At 41.0% G+C, this 22,300-nt stretch overlaps 1 protein-coding gene across 1 annotated transcript in view; it reads right to left on the reverse strand.

Moving 5' to 3' along the window:
* The window catches only part of sntg2 (syntrophin, gamma 2), a 240,135-nt gene that overhangs the window by 36,213 nt on the left and 181,622 nt on the right, over positions 1 to 22,300 (reverse strand). The window contains exons 13-14 of the mRNA XM_078213586.1: positions 22,128 to 22,199; positions 19,306 to 19,515 (exon numbers count right to left, since the gene is read on the reverse strand). Of these exons, the coding sequence (XP_078069712.1) occupies positions 19,306 to 19,515; positions 22,128 to 22,199 (282 nt within the window). The remainder of the gene's footprint in view (positions 1 to 19,305; positions 19,516 to 22,127; positions 22,200 to 22,300) is intronic.

Consider the following 22,300-nt stretch of genomic DNA (forward strand, 5'->3'; position numbering starts at 1 on the left):
TTAAAATATAGTTTAGACTTGTTCCCACTGGTTAGATGCTTTGCTCTGCGTTTTGAGTTTTGAATCTATAATGATTGAAGATGTCCTCCAACACTTGAAAGTTTTGTCCAGTGCAAAAAGGCAGTTTCTGTAGAAGTCCTGTGAACTAAAACCTGTGTTGGTATACTGTGAATGAGGTAGTGTGCCATACAATGATGAATTGGCTTTAATAATTGTAAAGTGCTCTGAAGATCATTTTGGATATCACCATGCTCTTCAGCCTATTCTGACAGAACCAAGCTAAACTAAAATAAAGGCAAAAACATTGTGTGATTTCAAGAAGAAATTAGAATCATTGAATTGAATCATAGAATCCCTACAGTGCAGAAAGAGGTTATTCGGCCCATTGAGCCTGCACTGACAATTACCCCATTGCCCCATTTACCCTGACACTAAGGATCAATTTTGCATGGTCAATCAACCTAACCACACATCTCTGGAGTGTGGGAGAAAACCACAGGAGGAAACCCACGCAGACACAGGGAGAATGTACAAACTCCGCACAGTGACCCGAGGTTGGAATTGAACCTGGGTCCCTGGCACTGAGGCAGCAGGGCTAACCACTGTGCCATCGTGCCACCTTAGATATAGCCCTTGGGGCTAAAGGGATCAAGGGAATATGAAGGGGAAGGCGGGATCAAGATATTGGATTTGATGATCAGCCATGATCATAATGAATGTGTGGAGCAGGCTTAAAGGACCAAATGGCCTACTCCTGCTTCTAGTTTTTATGTTTCTATGTTTCCAAATATCTAATCTATTTACATTTCAGATTGTTTCATAAAACAAGCAACAGTGCAACAAATTACTGCTGGAACAAATACTAAGCAAGCAATAATAGTTGTGTCAGTTCCTGAAGTTAAAATTGTCTTCTTTAAAAAGTAATTAAAAAAAACACAGCCTGATTTATTGGCAAGAATTTCAGGGAAACTCGTATGAAATTGAACTTGGACAGGAATACATAATGGATAACAGTAAACTTCAATACACATGGCAGGATTTTTCAGACGTTGGGGTTTCATCCAAACAAACCAGTAGAGTCAGCAGGGAATGCTTCCCTGCTGATGACAGTTGCTCCCACTGCCATTTAACAGTCTTGAAAAGCATTAATTGGCTGAAGATGGGATCACCAGAACATGAATTCTAATGTCCAGATACAAGTCAGTTTGGGAGGACCACTAAGTATTAAATCTAAATGCGCGAGCTAATTTAAAATGAATTAGTGTCGCTGCCAAAGTACTAGACAAGAGAATTTTCATAAAAATCCATTAAGCTGTTGTACATTAACTTCTAGGAAAAGTTTAGTGGAGTCACACACATCTCCAGCATGGAGCCTCCCGCTGGGTGATGGATGGGAGAATCAGATGTGGCGGTCAGCATACCAACTTCATGGCTGTCACAATTCTCCACTGATTAAAGTCCAGCACCTGACAACCAGGCATATTGAAATTCGCAGCCAATATTCCAAACTGCACTCCTGTTGAAAGAAAGAAGGCTGCAGAAGAAAGTGACGACACCATTTCCGGCCGAATGGAGATGACTGGGTAATTTCCCCATCAATCATGCCTGGAGATCACAATGTCCTTAGTGATGTGGTGTCCACGATATAATGTGCCCAAGTGTGTTATTGTAAAGTCGCAAATTCTGAAAGTCCAGCACAAGCCAATAATTCGTGGCCCAGACCTGTCCCTTGGTTCTGCTCTCTTTTCAGGTGCTGATTGATTTGCATGCTTAACCTTCCTTCACTATCATTTATTTATTTTTCCCAGGCAGAGTTTTCAACTTTTGACAAATCTGGGACAAGCGTTAGAAACGAGATGGCCTGAGAACTCAATTAATCTTAATACTACTGCCTCTTGACACACATTAAAGATAGTCTTAATTTATCAAGGTTTATATTTGTCATTAATTATCACATAATGCTTACTTACATGATTCAAGTCAATAGACATCTCGGTCTCATACACTCTCAGTCCTCTATCAATTTTTTTCCTGTTATTACTGTCTCACGTTGCTCCCCTCCACTCAATGTAGTTTTTCCCTCTCTAGTGCTAAGGCCAATTGCCACGTTAAGGTGGTGTTTCGGCAGCTGTGACTCCTAGCATCTCCCTGACGATAACTGAAATACCAACTTATTTTCCAAGGTCAATGGGATAGCAGTAAAAAATCCCAGTAATATCAAAATTTAAATGAGAAAATCAGAAAGAGAAGATTCAGAAGAAGAAATAAGGAAATGTTTTATGGGGCTAGTTTTATAGTAACAACGAAACTCCTGACATCTGAGGAACTTTAAAATGGTTTTTAAAAAGTGTGTTTGAGGTGGTGAGCTGGAAACTGTAAAAAACAAGTCCGGATTCCAACATCTAGAAATCTTCAGAGCTGCAGGGAGTCTGGGAATTAATGAACTGTCTGTATCTTCACATTTATGAAACAAAGCACAGGAGTACATCATAATGTAACAAAGGTTCACTGAATAAATAATTAGATCAGTGCTGTGCTGTACAGGACAGAGAGGTTTCTGCTTCATTGTCTATGTCATCATGAATTAGTCAGGGGGAATATTACTTAGCAATGTGTTGGGAGTGGGTGGGTGAGTCCGAGGGTGCATGGAAATCTCAGAAATCTGTGTTTCTCCACATGCCTGCAGGTGGCACGGAGGCACAGTGGGTAGCACTGCTGCCTCACAGTGCCAGGGACCCAGGTTTGATTCCCGGCTTGGGTCACTGTCTGTGCGGAGTTTGCATGTTCTCCCCGTGTCCGTGTGGGTTTCATCCGGGTGCTCCGGTTTCCTCCCACTGTCTGAAAGATGTGCTGGTTAGGTGCATTGGCTGTGCTAAATTCTCCCTCAATGTATGCGAACAGGCATCGGAGTGTGGCTACGAGGGGATATTCACAGTAATTTCATTGCAGTGTTAATGAAAGCCTACTTGTGACATTAATAAACAAACTTTAACTTAAGGTCTTATTACAATCCGTGCAATTTTTGATCCTGAAATCTGCCTATGATTGCCAGTTTGGCCTCCAGTGTGGTTTGCCTTGATTGGTGGCTTACCAAGCAGAATTTTCTTTCTCTTCAGCTACTTTGGACAGAATGTCACACAACTCAATCACTCCTTCCAACAGGAGGATCAAGATACCATTCGAAATTTCAACAGCTTTTTCGTGCCACTCCTTCAAGTAGCACTCTACAAGTTGCTGGTGCTCAGCCCTCTTATAGCAAATGCACTAAATTACCAAAATTCGCTGAACTCTGTTCCTGCAGATTGGAAAACAGCAAATGTGATGCCACTGTTTAAAAAAGGAGGTAGACAAAAGGCGGGTAACTATAGGCCGGTTAGCTTAACTTCTGTAGTATGGAATATGCTTGAATCTATCATTAAGGAAGAAATAGCAAGACATCTGGATATAAATTGTCCCATTGGTAAGACGTAGCATGGGTTCATGAAGGGCAGGTCATGTTTGACTAATTTGGTGGAATTCTTTGAGAACATTACATGCACAGTGGACAATGGGGAACCTGTGGATGTGGTGTATCTGGATTTCTAGAAGGCATTTGACATGGTGCCGCCCGCACCAAAGACTGCTACATAAGATAAAGGTGCACGGTGTTACGGGTAATGTATTAGCATGGATAGAGGATTGGTTAACTAACAGAAAGCAAAGAGTGGGGGTAAATGGATATTTTTCTGGTTGGCGATCAGTGGCTAGTGGTGTGCCTCAGGCATCAGTGTTGGGACCGCAATTGTTTACGATTTACATAGATGATTTGGAGTTGGGGACCAAGTGCAGTGTGTCAAAATTTGCAAATGACACTAAGATGAGTGGCAGAGCAAAGTGTGCAGAGGACGCTGAAAGTCTGCAAAGGGATATAGACAGTCTAAGTGAGTGGGCAAGGGTCTGGCAGATGGAGTACAATGTTGGTAAATGTGAGGTCATCCATTTTGGTAGGAACAATAGGAAAATGGACTACTATTTAAATGGTAAAACATTGCCGCATGCTGCTGTGCAGAGGGACCTGGGTATCCTTGTGCAAGAATCACAAGGAGTTGGTTTGCAGGTGCAGCAGGTAATTAAGAAGGCAAATGGAATTTTGTCCTTCATTGCCAGAGAGATGGAGTTTAAAAACAGTGAGGTTATGTTGTAGCTGTATAAGGTTCTGGTGAGGCCACACCTGGAGTATTGTGTACAGTTTTGGTCTCCTTACTTGAGAAAGAATATACTGGCACTGGAGGGGGTGCAGAGAAGATTCACTAGGTTGATTCCGGAGTTGAGAGGGTTGGCTTATGAAGTGAGACTGAGTAAACTGGGGCTTTAAGTGGAATTCCCTGCCCAGTGAAGCAGTTGAAGCCACCTCACTGAATGTTTTTAAGGCAAGGATAGATAAATTTTTGAACAGTAAAGGAATTAAGGGTTATGGTGAGCGGGTGGATAAGTGGAGCTGAGTCCACAAAAAGATCAGCCATTATCTTATTAAATGGCGGAGCAGGCTTGAGGGGCCAGATGACCTACTAGTTCTTATGCTCTTATGCAAAAAACTCATTCTCAGAATTTAGGGAATAGGATAATTTTAAGGGTTAACATTTCAAAAATGGCAAATCCGATCCCTATTTCGACTCCAATTTCTGATTTTAATGAGGGGAGGAGGAGATGCTGAGGGTGTGCCATGAATCTTCTTTCAAGAGGTGGATCTAATAATTTACTGGTTTAAATAAGGCCACATGACTCAAATGTTTATCTCCATCCCACACTTAACACTGTCCAGTCAGACTTCAGGAATTTCAGCAATTGAAGGGAAGCAGGAATATGGCTGGGTGGAGTATCTAAGTGCCTTTCCAGCTTGCTTGTGGTCTAAAAGTTGCAGGAATGCTTCCCGCCAAGCTTAACCAATTCCATTCCCAAAGATGGAAACTCCTTCCCCACAATCCAAGTCCTACATACTGGACCTCCTCATCTCTGTAATTGGACTTCTCCACAATCTTAAATCCCGTGTTTTGACACACAGAGTCCAACCCCTAATATCCAAATCACTTGACCTTTAATATCAAACTCCCTCCCCACTCCATGTCTAACTAACCTTTGCAGCACTCTCTTGTCACCTCCTTGACTAACAGTCAGCCCACCTCTCCATCTGGCTGGCTGTGGTCAGTTCCCTTCTGCTGATTCCCCCTCCTTCCCACTTACATCTAGTATCAGGACCCAAGTGTCAATCTAAAAATTGAAACAAAGTTGAAAACTGAACTAAATATTTACCAGGATGTTGCCTGGTATGGAGGGTCTTAGCTTTACCAGGATGTTGCCTGGTATGGAGGGTCTTAGCTATGAGGAGAGATTGGGTAAACTGGGGTTGTTCTCCTTGGAAAGACGGAGAATGAGGGGAGATCTAATAGAGGTGTACAAGATTATGAAGGGTATAGATAGGGTGAACAGTGGGAAGCTTTTTCCCAGGTCGGAGGTGACGATCACGAGGGGTCACGGGCTCAAGGTGAGAGGGGCGAAGTATAACTCAGATATCAGAGGGACGTTTTTTACACAGAGGGTGGTGGGGGCCTGGAATGCGCTGCCAAGTAGGGTGGTGAAGGCAGGCACGCTGACATCATTTAAGACTTACCTGGATAGTCACATGAGCAGCCTGGGAATGGAGGGATACAAACGATTGGTCTAGTTGGACCAAGGAGCGGCACAGGCTTGGAGGGCTGAAGGGCCTGTTTCCTGTGCTGTACTGTTCTTTGTTCTTTGTATTACAGGGAGTGTGTGGATCGCACAAATTTCTGTCTCTTAAAAGATGGATTGCATTAATGCTGACCAAAGACAAGGTCCAAAACATGGAAAAGTAATGGCATAATAATGAACAATTTGACACACATTGTCTGGGTCAAACACCTGCTAAGGTGTCACACAATGAGCAGTTTGAATCCCCCACTGAAACAAAACCTTCCACTGTCAGCTTAATTACATCATCAATCAATTTGCAATTCCCACAGTCTAATTTTGACCACCATTTGAAGTTTTATAATGAAAGATATCATACATCTGAAGTCCAGTTATTTTTTGAAAATATGCTTATCTTATTTATCCATCATCATATTTTAAAAATCCAAGAGAGAAGAAATTTTCCCAATTTGACACGAGATGAAACCACTGCTTTCAACATATTGACAAATAATTGGGGGAGGGGAGAATTTTCCCATCCCACCCACCATGGAAATCATAGTGACGTGACAGAAAATTCGGCGGAGCATGCAAAGGTCTGTTGACCTCAAGCAGGAATTTCCGGTCTTGGGGTGAGCTTGGCTGGAAAATTCCACCCTTAGCTTTAACGTTTTCCATAGCTTTGATGTTTTCTAGTTATTGGCAATTTATTTTAGTTCCTTTTTTTTTGATTGACGTTAACCTTCACAAAATTCAACATTTTGATCTTGGTCAGTTCTGACGCAATAGGTAATAAGAGAGAGAGATTACAGAACAAGCAGATTTCTGGGCTTGATAAGAAGTCTGAACCTTGCTCAGTGAGGGTTGGGAAGGGTATTGGAAGGGTCTGGCTGTTAGGCCCAGAAAATCTTCTGGCACGTCACAGCCAATGACCTTGCAAGCGCACCCATCCTTCTGTTTCAATGCATTTCCTCACATTCCCATCAACCCATTCACCACTGCCACTCAGCTTCATCCTTAGGCAATGTCACGTGTCTCCTTGAGAGTCACTTTCAACAATTGCACTGCAGCCATCAAGTAAACACAGGCCATTTACACCGACTCACTTATAGGTCTGTTTTTTTCCCCATTGCGGAAGCAAGCACAAAACATAAGGGGGAGAAAGAGAAACACTGCTGCCCCAAAGCACCAGGGACCCAGATTCGATTCCAGCCTTGGGTGACTGTCTGTATGGAGTGTGCATATTCTCCCTGTGTCTGCCTGGGTTTCCTCCAGGTGCTCCGGTTTCCTCCCACGGTCCAAAGATGTGCAGGTTAGGTGGATTGGCCATGGTAAATTGCCCCTTAGTGTCAGGGGAATCAGCAGGATAAATCCATTGAGTTATGGGGATAGGGCTTGGGTGGGATTGTTGTCGGTGCAGCGTCGAGGGGCCAAATGGCCTCCTTCTGCACTGTAGGAATTCTGTGATTCTATGATTCTATCACTTAGACCAGCCTCCCACCCACTGACACTGCCTACACTTCCTGCTGCCTTGCACAAGCAGCCAGCATAACTAAGGACCCCATGCACCCCAGACAAACTCTCTTGCACCTTCTTCCAGCGGGAAAAAGATACAAAAGTCTGAGGTCATGTACCAACCCGACTCAAGAACAGCTTCTTCCCTGCTGCCATCAGACTTTTGAATGGACCTGCCTTATGTCTTTCTCTACACCCTAGCTATGACTGGAACACTACATTCTGCACTCTTTCCTTTCCTTCTCTATGTACGGCATACTTTGTCTGTATAGCGCGTAAGAAACAACACTTTTCACTGTATACTAATACATGTGACAATAATAAATTAAATCAAATCAACCAAGAGAAAAAGCAGTCAGTGATAGTAGGGACAGCTATGGGGAATGCACACTGGAGGATGTAGCCCTCTACAAGCTCTGCTTAGCTGGAAACAAATGCTGAACCATTAATGAAGAAAGATCATCATCAAAGGGGTAACAAAAAATTAATGAGGTACTGGTGCAGCTCCATGCAAACCAGCCACAACTGCAGAGAGAGTGGAGGAGACCAGCTTTAGCATGAGTGGGTTGATGTTTCAGGGTATTGGGAGAATGTCTTCCTCCTTGGATCATTTGGGACATCTGACAACTGAGCTGGGCTTAGACTACAATTTTTGCCATGTCTGAAGTAAAAAGATTCATCACCAATGTTGTATCCACAATAGGTCTGTTTTGTATTCTTCTGAATGACTGATTGACATTAAGACAATAAGGAAGCCATTTAAGGGTTTAAGTGACTTGCATGCAGTATCCATTTGATCAGTAAAAACTCTAAATTCTTTAATCAATTTTCATTTAATTTTAGCATTTGATCAACAGCTGAAATTAGCTGCCAACAAGCGTTTGGTAAAAGATGCATTTGGTTTATTTTCCCTGCTCCATCAAGAATTAAACTTTCTCTTGATGACAATGGGGTGGATTTCTAGTTAATGGGTTTGGTTGCATGAGTGTGGAATGTTCCTCCTAAGACAGGGAAATTAGATACAGATCTCTTTCCCCAGATCCCCACCCAATTAGTACAGCAAGGCAATCTTCCAACCAGCCTAGGTCACCTAGTGTGCTCTGGTACATTATTTCAATATACTTTATGATTTAGCATTTCTGTATTTGAATTCCCAATAGGTGCTCCTGCCATGTGAATATCTTTGGTAAGGGTGCTGCTGTGAAAGTCACCTGCTGTGATGACTGCCCTTTCCATATACAACAAGAGTGTTTGTTTATTGTTTCGCTTTGCCCTGGAAATGGGCTCTTTATGCTATGCAGGTTTAAGGGCAGCATCATGTGTTAGCCAGTAATTCAAGTTCAAATGAATGCACTGATTTTTGTCTGAAGTGCCTCAAGATTCACAGTTGAGTTGGTAGAAGATTAAATAAGGCATGCGAGATCTCAGTGTCTCTCTCATGAATATTTGTATTTACTAGCACAGCTGCATACATCCCAGCAGATACAATTAGGTGGAAGATTGGCAGCAGCAGATCAGTCACAGTACAGACATGAGGAGGACCCAGTGGATGTGACAAAGGCAGAGCAGGGACCTGCTATTAGGATAATCAATGATTCCATAAGACCATAAGACATAGGAGCAGAATTAGGCCACTCGGCCCATCGAGTCTGCTCCGCCATTCAATCATGGCTAATATTTTTCTCACCCCATTCTCCTGCCTTTCCCCATAACCCCTGATCCCCTTATTAATCAAGAACCTATCCATCTTTGTCTTAAAAACACTCAGTGACCTGACCTCCACAGCCTTCTGTTCCACAGATTCACCACTCTGACTGAAGAAATTTCCGCTCATCTCTGATTTAAAGGATTGTCCCTTTAGCCTGAGGTTGTGCCCTCTGGCTCTAGTTTTTCCTACTAGTGGAAACATCCTCTCGACATCCACTCTATCCAGGCCTTGCAGTATCCTGTAAGTTTTAATAGGATCCCCCCCCTCATCCTTCTAAACTCCAACGCGTACAGACCCAGAGTCCTCAACCGTTCCTCATACGACAAGTGCTTCATTCCAGGGATTATTCTTGTGAACCTCCTCTGGACCCTTTCAAAGGCCTTCACACCCTTCCTTAGATACGGGGCTCAAGACTGCTCACAGTACTCCAAATGGGGTCTGACCAGAGCCTTATCCAGCCTCAGAAGTACATCCCTGGTCATTCAGTGTCTTTAAGACAGAGATAAATAGGTTCTTGATTAATAAGGGGATTAGGGGTTATGGGGATGAGAAAAATATCAGCCATGGCTGAATGGCAGAGCAGACACAATGGGCTGAGAGGCCTAATTCTGCTCCTATGTCTTATGGTGCAAGTCCTCTGCTTTAAATTTTAGATCATAAGTTATTATAAGCAACTAATATTAATCTCGAATGTTAAATGATTTGCCAGTAGCCTCTTTAGAAAGCATCAAACATTCCAGGTATAGCCTTCACTCAGTGGTAGAATTCTCACTCCTGAGTCAGTACGTGGTATCCTTGCACTGCCCCAGCTGAGATCAACCAACTCAGCATTTCCCAGTAATATAAATTCAGTGCCTTGCCTCAGATTTTTTTTCTTGGGTGCAACAGTGCTGGTTACTCTCATAAACATTGTTTTTCTTTTGTGTTTATGGGTGTGCCCCCACTTTACTACCCAAAATCCCACTATATGATCACAAAATCCAAGGGCGTAACAATAGTACCCCTGCCTTGTAACCTAAACTAGATATTTACATAATTTGAACATGCTTTACTAACCTACTCAATGGAGGACCAAGTAACGCTTGGTAAAATAAAGTCAGTCTGAATCATTAAGCTTCTTTATTTCACTGTAATAGAGTTTAAGGAGCAAGAGTTCATAGAATCCCTACAGCGCAGAGGGAGGCCATTCTGCCCATCAAGTCCGCACCGACTACAATCCCCCCACCCCAGGCCCTATTCCCCTAACCCCAGATATTTACCTGCTAATCCCCTGACACTAGGGGCAATTTAGCATGGCCAATCAACCTAACCTACACATCTTTGGATTGTGGGAAGAAACCGGAGCACCCAGACGAAACCCACACAGACACGGGGAGAATGTGCAAATACCACACAGACAGTGACCCGAGGCCAGAATTGAACCTGGGTCCCTTGTGCCGTGAGGTAGCAATGCTAACTACTGTGCCACCGTGCCCCCCACCTCCCCCTTCCTCTTCCCAAGTTATACTTGGATTAATTTTGTTCCGACAAAATACAACCATTTTCTTGTTATAATAAAGTACTGATGATCCTCTGCTCCCTCACATCAGTAGGTTTTATTGATTAACTTAAACAAAATAACTCTTGTCTACCCTCCTGAATTTTTCTTCTTGGGTCTGACCACAGCTTCTGTGTAAAATCTGACTGATTGCCTGCACCTTTTCATTTAATCATTCCTTGTTCGCAGCCAGAACAGACTAGGGACTTTCTAACAAGATGGGTGTGAGATGTTTATTGATCGCTGAGATAAACTAATGAATTGCTCATAATATGTACTCTATGGGAGAAAAATATCAATGTTTAGCTCCTGTACATTTAAAGTAGCTTTCTGCAAATCTTTTTTTCTTGGAGATAATAGTCAAAATCATTGCACTGGTGTTCAAACCTGGGACCTTGCTGATTTATATGGCTCAATTACTGAATGTTTTAATAATAGAGGTCATGATGGAGAATGAAGCACTCAAACCTCTTTTGTAGGCTGTGTCATTTAAAATTGGCAATAGGTTAATTTTATAAAGGGTTATGTAGAGGCTGACTTGCAATGAAACACACTGTGCCTTGACCAATGGAGGGGGGTGCATGCTGGCCGGTAGATTGAATGAGTCACTCAAAGACTGTCATATTTTCCACATTCAGACACATACACTATAGGTGAAATATTCAAGCTTCTGAATGAAGAACCGCTAACAAAAAAACAAAAGCAATCAAGTACTTCATGTGGTCATGTGTGTTTGGGGAGAGCAACCTCTAGCATCCAGCTCCCACACAATCATACCATGGTGGAGAAGCGCTCACAGTCTCTGTGACATTGAGAGGGAGATTCCGGGACCGAACTGCTAGGTCATGTCTCTTTAAATCGGTGTCAAAGCTGATTACAGCTGATCATGATTCTCTCTTACCATTTGTTCCCACGCCTCATGATTTCAGCCATGTCTGGGCTCGACACCTCTACCACTCACTCTCTCGCATCTTAAGTTTAATTTTTTGTGTGTGTGCTGTGCCTTCCAGACTTTGGGCTGAAGGGTTTCTGCCAGGGTTGAAGAGACCAGGCAGTCAACCAGTGAACCAGCAGAACAGTGAGGTCGTTGAGTGAGCAGGGACAACTTGAACCCCAGCCAGGGTTCAGGAGGACTGGGCAAGTGAGAGTGAGACCAAGGCCATACCGTAGACAGGCGGCCAGTCAGCCACACAACAGTGAAGTCGTCACGTGAGCAGGAACAACTTGAACCTCCGGGCTGAAAAGGGCAAAAAAAACCTGCTCTTCCAGAAAATTTCTTTGTTAAAATCAGTCAGTCAATGTGAAACGACACTATCTGGCAGTCAAAAGCGCAGAAAATTGAGGGGGAGGCAAGAGGTCGAAACTAGGCAAAAAGACAGTTTGTCATTTTACTTTAGAAAGTTTGAAGTGTTGCGCATTGCACAAACTGCACATTCATACTCTTCCACCAAAAGTAAGGATGAATTATCTCATGACTTCGACTTGACGATTTCTGGAGATACCACATCGCCTGAAAAAAGCCGAACAAGAAGTTCAGAACCAGAAGAAATGGACGCTGAAATGGGAATGGAACTACTGTGGCTCAGTGAAGACTAACCTTTAGCACAGAACCTACGATGAATTCAGCACTATAATGGCAAAGCGGCTTCAACTGGTTTCTCTGAATTTGATGTGGCAATGTCCGAAAAACATTCCTTTATAGTGACAAAGTGCAGGTTCAAAGCCGAAACAACATCTGCAGGAGTGGACCACCTGGTGTCAAATTCTTTTGATCATCAAATGTTTTCCATGTGTCTGCTCCAAGCGTGATTGCAGCGTATCCTACCGAAGTGCGGGAGAATTTGAGAGCAGGTGGTCTGCTCATGCAGATTATCAGACATAGTCACATCAAATTCAGAGAAATTACCTGTCTAAGCTGAAGCAAATTCCTCAGCAGAAAAGTTTGAAAGGTACGACACTACAGTTTTTATTGTTTTGTGGAACCATTTACTTCAAGGAATCAAGACCAGCAGCAAATCACTGCAGAATATTAATACAACTTCACTGAATGCTTCACAATTGTTAGCCACAGTTAAAAGTTTTGTCATGAAAATTCAAAATGACTATAAGGGGAATTTTCCCATCCCGCCCTTCTTCCATATTCTTTTATTTAAATTCAGTCTTTCAAATGAGACCACTATCTGCTGGTCTGATGGCATGGATGTCACGGATGTCACATGTAGACAGTTATAACTGGTGAGTAGCCATCATCCCCATCTCTCTCAATTCTAGCCTTTAGAAAGTTTGTTTTGGACAAAGACCAGGATCCTGCCAGACAGTTGCCAGCAAAGCCATTGGTATTGGACTTGGACTCACTGGACTCCACTAGATTGGAGTATTTGTTCCTGCATAGGAGTTTTTCATTCTATCCTGCATTGTGCAGTGCTGCAGTCATATCATCAGCTGTTTTCTCCATTTAATTGATCTTCGGTCAGTTCCATGTTTGTTCACAATATCGTGATGCTGACAACAGGTAGGCTTGGATTTCAATTGATGAATTACAGGCTTGTTTTCATCAGTTACAAAGCACTGAAGCAGTGAGCAGTGATTTGTGTAGTGCTTCTTGGGTTCCTCGGACCTGCATTATGGATTTGAATTAATCAATTACAGACTTATTTTCATAAGTTAAAAACAGTGTTCTGTGTACTTATCTGCATTCCTGTGGCTTGTATTATGTGAGCTGATGGTGAGTGAGGTCAGGAGGGCAATGATATAATTTGGAATGGCTCTTGACATCAAGGAGGGCGGGGGGATGGAGTGCCATCTCATGGGGTATAGGGGGTAAAAGTGTAAGTCTGCCTCTGGGGTTATGGAGTCACAGCTGGAAGCTATGGACTACTATATTCCATATTAGTTGTGCTTAGCATTCGGCCAATATGTGCATCAATGCTGGTCCTGCTAATCTACTGCTGAAGTTTCATCAATTGATCAAAAGCACTGCTGAGGAGCCTGCCAGCAATGACATTGCTATTGCAAAAGGACCTACAGCTCATGAGGTACTGTTACTTTGTGTCTGATTATAGGAAGGATGTTAGCAATGGAAAGACGATCATTGAGGATGAATCCAGTGTTGGGTATTTGCGTTTTGAATGAAGAGATGTCTTCAAGATTATCCAATTTTCCAAGATTGTGAAATGAATTGATAGGAGACATTTAAGCCACTTATTCGATCATGTTGAAAATTCAAATAGCCAAGGAGTTAAACATTAGAAAATTAGGAATAAGAAAAGTCAGGCAGAATACTTTCATCCAAAGAGTTGTGGAATAAATTACCATTGAAGCAATGTTCAACAGGCAATTGGATCAATTTCAGAAGAGGGAAGGATTTGAGAGATATGCGGAGAAGGGAGGTGGATAGGGTGAGAAGGCAGTTAGGATTAATCTATCAAGAAAGGGCATACTTGCTTAGACCAATTGGATTTTGTTCTCTTTCCAAAATTCTTACAAGAGAGGCATCTAATTATTTCCTTACCTTGATTAGATAATTTTCACATTAGTTACTTAAAAAGATTATAAAATGAACTTGCGAGTATGATTGTAAAATTAGCGTTGAATATGTTTGTCCCACTTTGTAAAAATACAATTTTTAGTTTTACAAAGATACAATTTGTGGTTGTTGATATGATCTGGCGAACGCTTAACACAACTGCGATATTCCTTTGTGGATGTTTTCAATTAATTTCTTATGATCAGTTAAACTATCACAAAGGGAATGATGAATCAGGCTCGAGGGGATGAATGGCCAACTCATGTTTACATAGGAGCATCGAGTGACACGTGCAATCATCAACAAATACATTAACATTACCGGTAATAGCATAGAAACTGAGCTTTCCGCATTAGCATTTTTAATTGTGCATTCAGCTCTGGAATTATGATTCATATACACATTAAGTGCAAATTTTGTTCAGACTCAACTAATATTGGCAACTACAGGCAGGGATTTTCAGGCTCTGTCCGCCACTGGGATCTTCTGGTTTCACTGAAACGGACTTTTGGCTGCCCCACCACATCCCCAAACAAATCCCGGCCATAATCTCCATACTTTTGTTTTTGAACTGAAACAATTTAAAAAAAAATTCATTTGTGGGACATGGGCGTCGCTGGTTGGCCAGCATTTATTGCCCATCCCTAGTTGCCTGAGAGCAGTTCAGAATTAACTACATTGCTGTGGCTCTGGAGTCATATGTAGGCCAGACCAGATAAGGATGGCAGATTTCCTTCCCTAAAAGGAAATCAGTGAACCAGATGGGTTTTTCTGACAATCGACAGTGGTTTCACGGTCATTCTTAATGCCAGATACTTTTTAACGAATTCAAATTCCACCATCTGCCATGGTGAGATTCGAACCCAGGTCCCCAGAACATTAGCTGAGTTTCTGGATTAATAGTTTAGCGATAATATCACTAGGCCGTCGCCTCCCCATTAATGCTGAAACCAACGTCAGACTTGGGTTCTTAAAACACTAGCTTATCCCTTATTTTTTTTAAAAAGTGCTAATTAATCTGCTGCATTTTTCAAGCATTTTCTATTTTTACATCTGCTCCCTCAATTGGACAGTTTCCAGGGCCTGCAGTCATTTGAAGGATAATCAGTTGATACATATATGGCACATTAAAACAATAATTAAATTAGTTCATGTTGAATGAACTACATGAATTAACCACCTACAATTGAATTATGCATGGGAACAAAAAATAAATACTGACAACCAGATCCAATTTTTCCTCACAGAGAAAGGTCCTGAATGAATGAATACAGTAAGTAGAGAAAACTACCGACATGCGCCATTCCACATAAATGCCACAGGCATTTCTTTTCTTAATTGAACTAATTTATTACATGGTTACATGACATTCTGAGACAGAACAAGATATGTAGTTAATGTGTATATGAATCATAATTCCAGAGCGGAATGTAAAATTAAAAATGCAAATAGGGAAAGCTCTGTTTCCATGCTATTACAGTTAGTTTTAATTTATTTGTTCATGATTGCGGGTGTCACTGGCTATGCCAGCATTTATTGTCCTTCCCTCCTTATCCTTGAGGAGGTGGTAGTGAGACAACTTCTCGAATGGCTGGAGTCCATCTGGCAGAGGTACACCCCCCCGTGCTGCGGGGAAGGGAGTTTCAGGATTTTGACCCAGCAACAGTGGAGGAATGGTGAGTGCGAGTGCTTTGGAGGGGATTGCGAGTGCTTTGGAGGGGAACGGGCAGGTGGTGATGTTCCCAAGCATCTACTGTCCTTGTCCTTTTAGGTGGTAGAGATCATGGGTTTAGAAGGTGCTGTTGAAGGAACCTTGCTGAGTTGCTACATTACATTTGTAGATGACACACACTGCTACCATTTTGCATCAGTGGCAAAGGGATGTTTAAAGTGGTGGAAGGGGTGCCAGGGTAAGTGCATTCTTTGTAAAGATTCTTCCATACAATTAACTTCAATCATTCTTCCATTGTAAAGAGTGAATAATTAGTAATTCAAAAGCTTTGTTTTATGTAAGAAAGTCACAGCATGTGAATTGGCTGCAATACTGTTTTTCTAAGCTTTCTTATTGTTTTCTATCATGTTGTACTCCCATTGTGCTCAGCAGTCATTCATAGCTGTTTCCTTGGAGTGTCTCAATTTTAGGCTGAATTTTATGAACCACCTGCGCGTTGGAGAGCGGGTGAAAGGGCAATGGGGAAGGCATTGGGACGGTCACCTACCAGTGATCCAACTGAAACTCTTAAATGGCAATTAATGCTCAATTGTGGGCCTCATCTCACCACTGCTCTGATTTAACTGGAAGTGAGGGGGGCAGGTGCCAAACTGGTAGCCCGCTGGGTTTAACCTGGTGGGCTGCCAGCTAGTTAAAGGGGATTGCCGTGCTTCCCAGTGTCAATTGGATTTCCCTCTCCACAGTTTTACCTCCCCACTTCCACCCTGTTCAATATGCTCCCCACTCTCCACTTGCTTGTGCCTGTCAACCTGGCCCCAACGAGATCCAAGATGAACCTGAATGTCTTCTTCGGCCTACCCGCAGTGGTCACCACTTCTGCTGGTGCTACCAATGTGCAGAGCTGCTGGCCTTCGATTGGCTGGCAGCTATATGAGATGCAACATCCTCCTGGAGACAAATGGAAGTCCTGCCGCTTATTAAGTAAAGGACCGTCACCCAAAAATTTAAAGCGAGGTGAGCCAGCCAAGTGGAGGCAGGCTCGGCCCTGACATTTACACTTTAACTTTCATCAGGTTAGTGCTTAAGCTAAATGGTTAAGGGTGTATCTTAGGATCGGTGTGAACTGCTTTAGAGGCTGCAGTTACTTGGGTGATTTGCATGGCCTTCACACAGAGCTATCATGTATTTGAAACTCCAGGCAGCATCCTTGTGATTCTCTGATGTGCAGTAGCTGTGTACGAGCCTATTTAATCTACAGAATAAATACAGCCAGAATCCAGTGGCCAACTCTAAATCCACACCAGAGTGAAGCAGAGGAAAGGGCGTGCTTACTCGAGTTATCACACGCTACATATACTACATGAGTTTAGAGTCAGTGTATAAACGAAACAGTGTTAAACTAATAAACTAACTGCTTTTGAAATACCATGAAATATTTTACTCCATGAAGGGGGCTATATAAATGTAAGTTGCTGCTGCGATGATAGAATTGTAATCTTATACAAACTATTATACAAACATATATTCAGGAGAATGGAACAGATATATACATTAGTAATGGATGTGCTAATTTAAAAGCTTCAGTGTATTCTTTGTATTACCCTGTGGAGTCGAATTGGGGATAAATGAGTGCACTGATATAAGAAGCTAAAGGAATCATTTCCTTTCAACGTGCAACGTTGCTGCAGGGTAAGACAATATGGAGATTCATCAGTGATTTTAAGAACTCCCCCTCAATCAGCACCTTAATGCTGCCTATTTATTATGTGGATGGGTAAGCATGGAAGTGGCAGCATGGTATTATTGCTCAAGAGCTGGGTAGCAGTAGCAAACAAAAATCATAGCTAAAAGAGCTGTTTCTGTTAAGAAAACAACCTGCTTCATAAGAACATAAGAAATAGGAGCAGGAGTAGGCCATCTAGCCCCTCAAGCCTGCTCCGCCATTCAATAAGATGATGGCTGAACTGATAGTGGGTTCAGTTCCACTTACCCGCCCGCTCCCCATAACCCTTAATTCCCTTAATAATTAAAATTCCAGTTTCGATATTCTAGGCACAAAACTCATTTTAATGCTTTTCACTTTTAACCTCAAATTGTACTTGCACGAATATTTCTGGTCAGAGATACATACTAAAGATGAATTACATGAATAAATCTGCAGCCAGGCTTCCTCTTTTAAACCTCTTGGAGTGCTTCCCTAAGAAGCGATGAACAGAATGTTTGTTTATTTATTAGTGTCACAAGTAGGCTTACATTAACACTGTGAAAATCCCCCAGTCGCCACATTCCGGCATCTGTTCAGGTACACTGAGGAAGAATTTAGCATGGCCAATGCACCAAAGCAGCACATCTTTCCAAATGTGGGAGGAAGCCGGAGCACTTGGAGGAAACCTATGCAGACACGGGGAGAATGTGCAAAGTCTGCACAGACAATGACCCAAGCTGGGAATCAAGCCCGGGTCCCTGGTGCTGTGAGGCAGCAATGCTAACCACTGTGCCACCGTGCCACCCAATGGCTAGTCGCTGAATGATCATTGCTTAAAATAATGGCTGTAATATGAAATGGACAAGAATACTTGCTGCATTAATGGTGCTTACTATGTGGAAATCCAATCAGATATCATCCTACAGCTATTTACCAGTAAATAAGTTCAACACATCCTAGCTCTCTATTATTTATTGGAGATGTGATATAAATATTGTTCTGTGCAGTATATGCAATCATTCTTTCCATAATAAAATTTAAAACAAGTCCAGTAATAATCCACATAGTCACACCTGAAAAGCAACTTCAGAGCTTCCAATCTATCTTCATATTCATTCGTTGCTTACCCTCCACTTATGCAAAACCAAACAGTGATGATCTCTCTGATGTTGCACAGTTTGATTCACAGAGTGATGGGAAATAAAATCTGTTGCTGATTGTTATCTTCCATTCCGCAGCACAGCACCATGTAGTGGATGTGCCAGCAAGGAAGATATGAGTTTGACAAAAAAAAGGTAGGAAACCTTTTCCTAAGGTTCAGCTTTCTGGTACTGTGGCAAATTACTAGGGCCAAGGGCAATAAAAACAAACAAATAATGGCAAATCACCCATTTTTCTTTGTAATAATACTTTAAACATCATAGATGAACTTAGTGTAATGCGTGAAGCATAGTAAATGATGCAGAATGAATAAGCTGCTTTAAATATCATTGTCTAGGCTCACAACAATTTAAGGCATTGCAGTTAAGCAAATATATATAAATATATTTATTAGTTAATTGGAGCAAATATTTCAATATTTAAGATTTAATAAGTTGAGTTGAATTTTAACATTTGTCGTTGATCCAGTTTCTGTGCAAAAGTCACCTTTGTGAAATTATTTCTCTAGAATCACAGAAACAACAATATTCATATGGATATTGCTGAGTAGATCATTAATTTCTATAAGTATTGTCAGCATTTTTTAATAGCTTGATGGTTAGATATAAACATTTTTGGGTATTAACTTACAAATTGATATGTACACACATCGCTGCCAAAGATCAAAGCACACAGACTTCAAAAAGTACCCATATGTACCTTGTTTGAACCTCGAGTTAGAACAGTAATCATTTTGGTTTTGTGACTGTGTAAAAGCTAACCACATACAAAGAGCTTATACTGTTCGACTCACCCCTGTTCTCTGCACTTCCATAAAAACTGCTCTCTGGAAGGTTTTCTCCCAAACGGCAAGCTCGCTGCCCATCTCTACGCAGAAGTAGTGATTCTCGCCTTGACCTGCCAGGACACTGAAACCATACGGCCTCTGGTCTTGAAGTTCACAGTCCTGATGAAGACCTAAATATAAGTTTGCTTGTAGCCAGCATTCATCAGCAAGCCAGAGCTGTAAAATATTCTGCAGTAGATTACCTTCGAGCCATTTAATCCTATAGGCAGATAGTGCTCTATAAAGCATTTTAATTAGCTATTACTTACAACCAAAGATTATGGGGAAACGTTTCTTAAAGAAAATGATAGCACAATGAAGTATTCTAAAAGTTAGCCGTTTCAAGCATATGCTTTTCCTTTAAAGTACAATAAACATGGCTCAACATGCAGACTGTAAATTTGGAAAAAGAAGTATATTATGAAGGGAAATTAAAAATACTTTCACAGTGCACAAATTTAATTTGTCTATCCAAATGCATTATATTATGGGTTCATTTAATGAATGTCATGAACAGACCGATTCAGTCAATTACCTTGAGTTCATTAATGCAAAATCTAATGTCACTTTTCCTGGGACAGGAAGACTGTCACTCAGATTATTTTCTTGCAGAATTAAACCAGGAAAGAAATAAATATCCAAAGCACTGAGTGCCGTACATAAAATAGAAATTAGAGCAACACAAGCACCACTCATAACGTTTGGTACAGAACTGATCAAATATTGATTTGACCTTGAATGTGCAAATCAGATCAAGAAAACACTCATTATGATGCCTCATTGAATTCATGAAAAAGATTAATTGAGATTATTTTCTTGATGGGATATTGCAAAAGGATGAATTTCAAGCACAGGTTACATCAAGTCCAAATCGAGTTTCCTCGGTGTTTTGCGCTGGTTTGAAAAACATTAGGTTAAAAGCCGACCCCACCCACAAAACTGGTCATGCTCCCCATTTGAATTTATCACCTGAGCAAATATCCTCTAATCATGCCCCTTTATGGACCTTCGAGGAGGTTCTTAAAATCAAGCTTATTTTTTTATAAATGTAAGGATATTAATAGGTACTAAAGCTTTTAAGTTTTCATAAGAATTTACAATATAAAGTGACAATCTACTGAACCCCAACAAAACTAGTAAATGGTTCTGTATGATATATTTAAAAATCATTTTCAGTTACTTATAAGTTCACTCACAGGCAGATCATCTGAATAATAAAGCATATTTTTTGGGATAAACCCTGTTTCAATTATATTAATAGAACTGCACAAGGTTACCACTCACAGCTATATCAAAAAATACTTTCAATGGAAAAATGCTTTCAAAAAAAATTCTAAAATGCTTCTCAATTGTGCAAGCTCACAGGAGATTTTACATTTGGTGATATGCATTTATGATCGAATGGAACCTTGAGCAAAGAGATCACTTCAGAAAATTAGAGCAATTTTGAGTGAAATTTGCACCTGGATTGTTGACTGCAAAACTGGAAACTATACACCTGTTTGTGTAAATAGCCAGATTATCAATGATCCTCAGAAAAAAATATTGCAATATATTGTAATTATGATGTAATCTGTTCTATTTACTTATTAGCTCAAACCTTGACAGATCTCACTTCAAGCATGTTTGGAAATATAATGGAGAAAAAATGGTCAATATTCCTCTGGTATCACACACAAGGGTCAAAACCAAATGTATTGTTCAGGTGAAGTGGCGTTAGCAGACAGAGAATAACTGAACTGGGCATATGGGTACAATAAACCCCAAGTTTATCGCTGCAGTTTGGTTTGTTATTTTTATATAATGAGTTGGTTTGATATTGTTTGATTTAAGGTAACTTGGGAAACAGAGAAGCAAAATTGATTGAACTTCCACATTATGGGCTGAGGGACTGGGAAATGCAAAACTGATACTGGTGGAAGCAGATGATTACACTGTGGAAAATTTACATTGGCAGTTTCAATTATAGAAGTGCACACAGGAATTTATAATAGGAAAAGTATGTGACACTAAGATCTAAGGTCTGCAAGCAGGAACTGTAGGAAGATTAAAGATTTTTAAGTTATTAAAACATATGCAGTGCATAAGAAGTTAGATTGGTACCACATCGCCTCCTTTCTTCTGTGGTCAAACAATGTCAGGGATGTGACTCATCCTTAAAACTAACTCAACTCATTCATGAAGAATCATCAACAGAGTAAAGCAAAATAGCACAAGGGTTTATTTATCATGTAAAAGCCTTTTTTCTAAATTGGAAAAAGTACGGTTGCAATTGAGGTATGTATCTAAATATAGTATTTGCTATCACAATCACAGAGACAGAAGATCCCATATATATTACTCTGTACACCTAAGTACCATAATTTTGTAATGATCGATTTGGATGCCAACGGCCTTTCAACCCATTTGATGACGTACTTATAAAATGGTAACCTGCCATCTTGAAGTTACAGCTTTCAATGGCCCAATAAACAAATGCGCGATTTAAACTTTAATCAAAAGGATGGCACCCCCAACAATGTAACAGCAGATCATTAGTTTAAATCTGGGTCAATGAACCTGCTTCCTTCTGACTTACAAGTTAGAATGCTACAACTGAGTTAAATTGTGACTCTGAGTGACCAAATCTAGGTGAAAACATCACCCTTCTCATTTTAATATTTCTTTCCTTCTATCTAATCTGCGCCAAATGTAGCAAAACCATCCCATGTATGAGTTCCAGCCTGTTGTTCATTGCTCTGTACCCCTGACAGAATAGCTTCATTTTATTGCCGCACAGAGACAGTTACCTTGTGAACTTTACAAAGAATCTCACAGAGGTTATAGATCTTTTCAGCCCATAACCAGTCGCGAATGCTGACCTGTGAAAATTAAAAAAAACTCTTAAAAATATAGTGTTGTACACAATCTTATGTTTAGTTGCTTTTTGTAAAATAGCTAGTTATTGTTAGGCAATTAAAAA

This window comes from Mustelus asterias, chromosome 5 (assembly GCF_964213995.1).
Source record: "Mustelus asterias chromosome 5, sMusAst1.hap1.1, whole genome shotgun sequence".
Classification (NCBI taxonomy): Eukaryota; Metazoa; Chordata; class Chondrichthyes; order Carcharhiniformes; family Triakidae; genus Mustelus; species Mustelus asterias.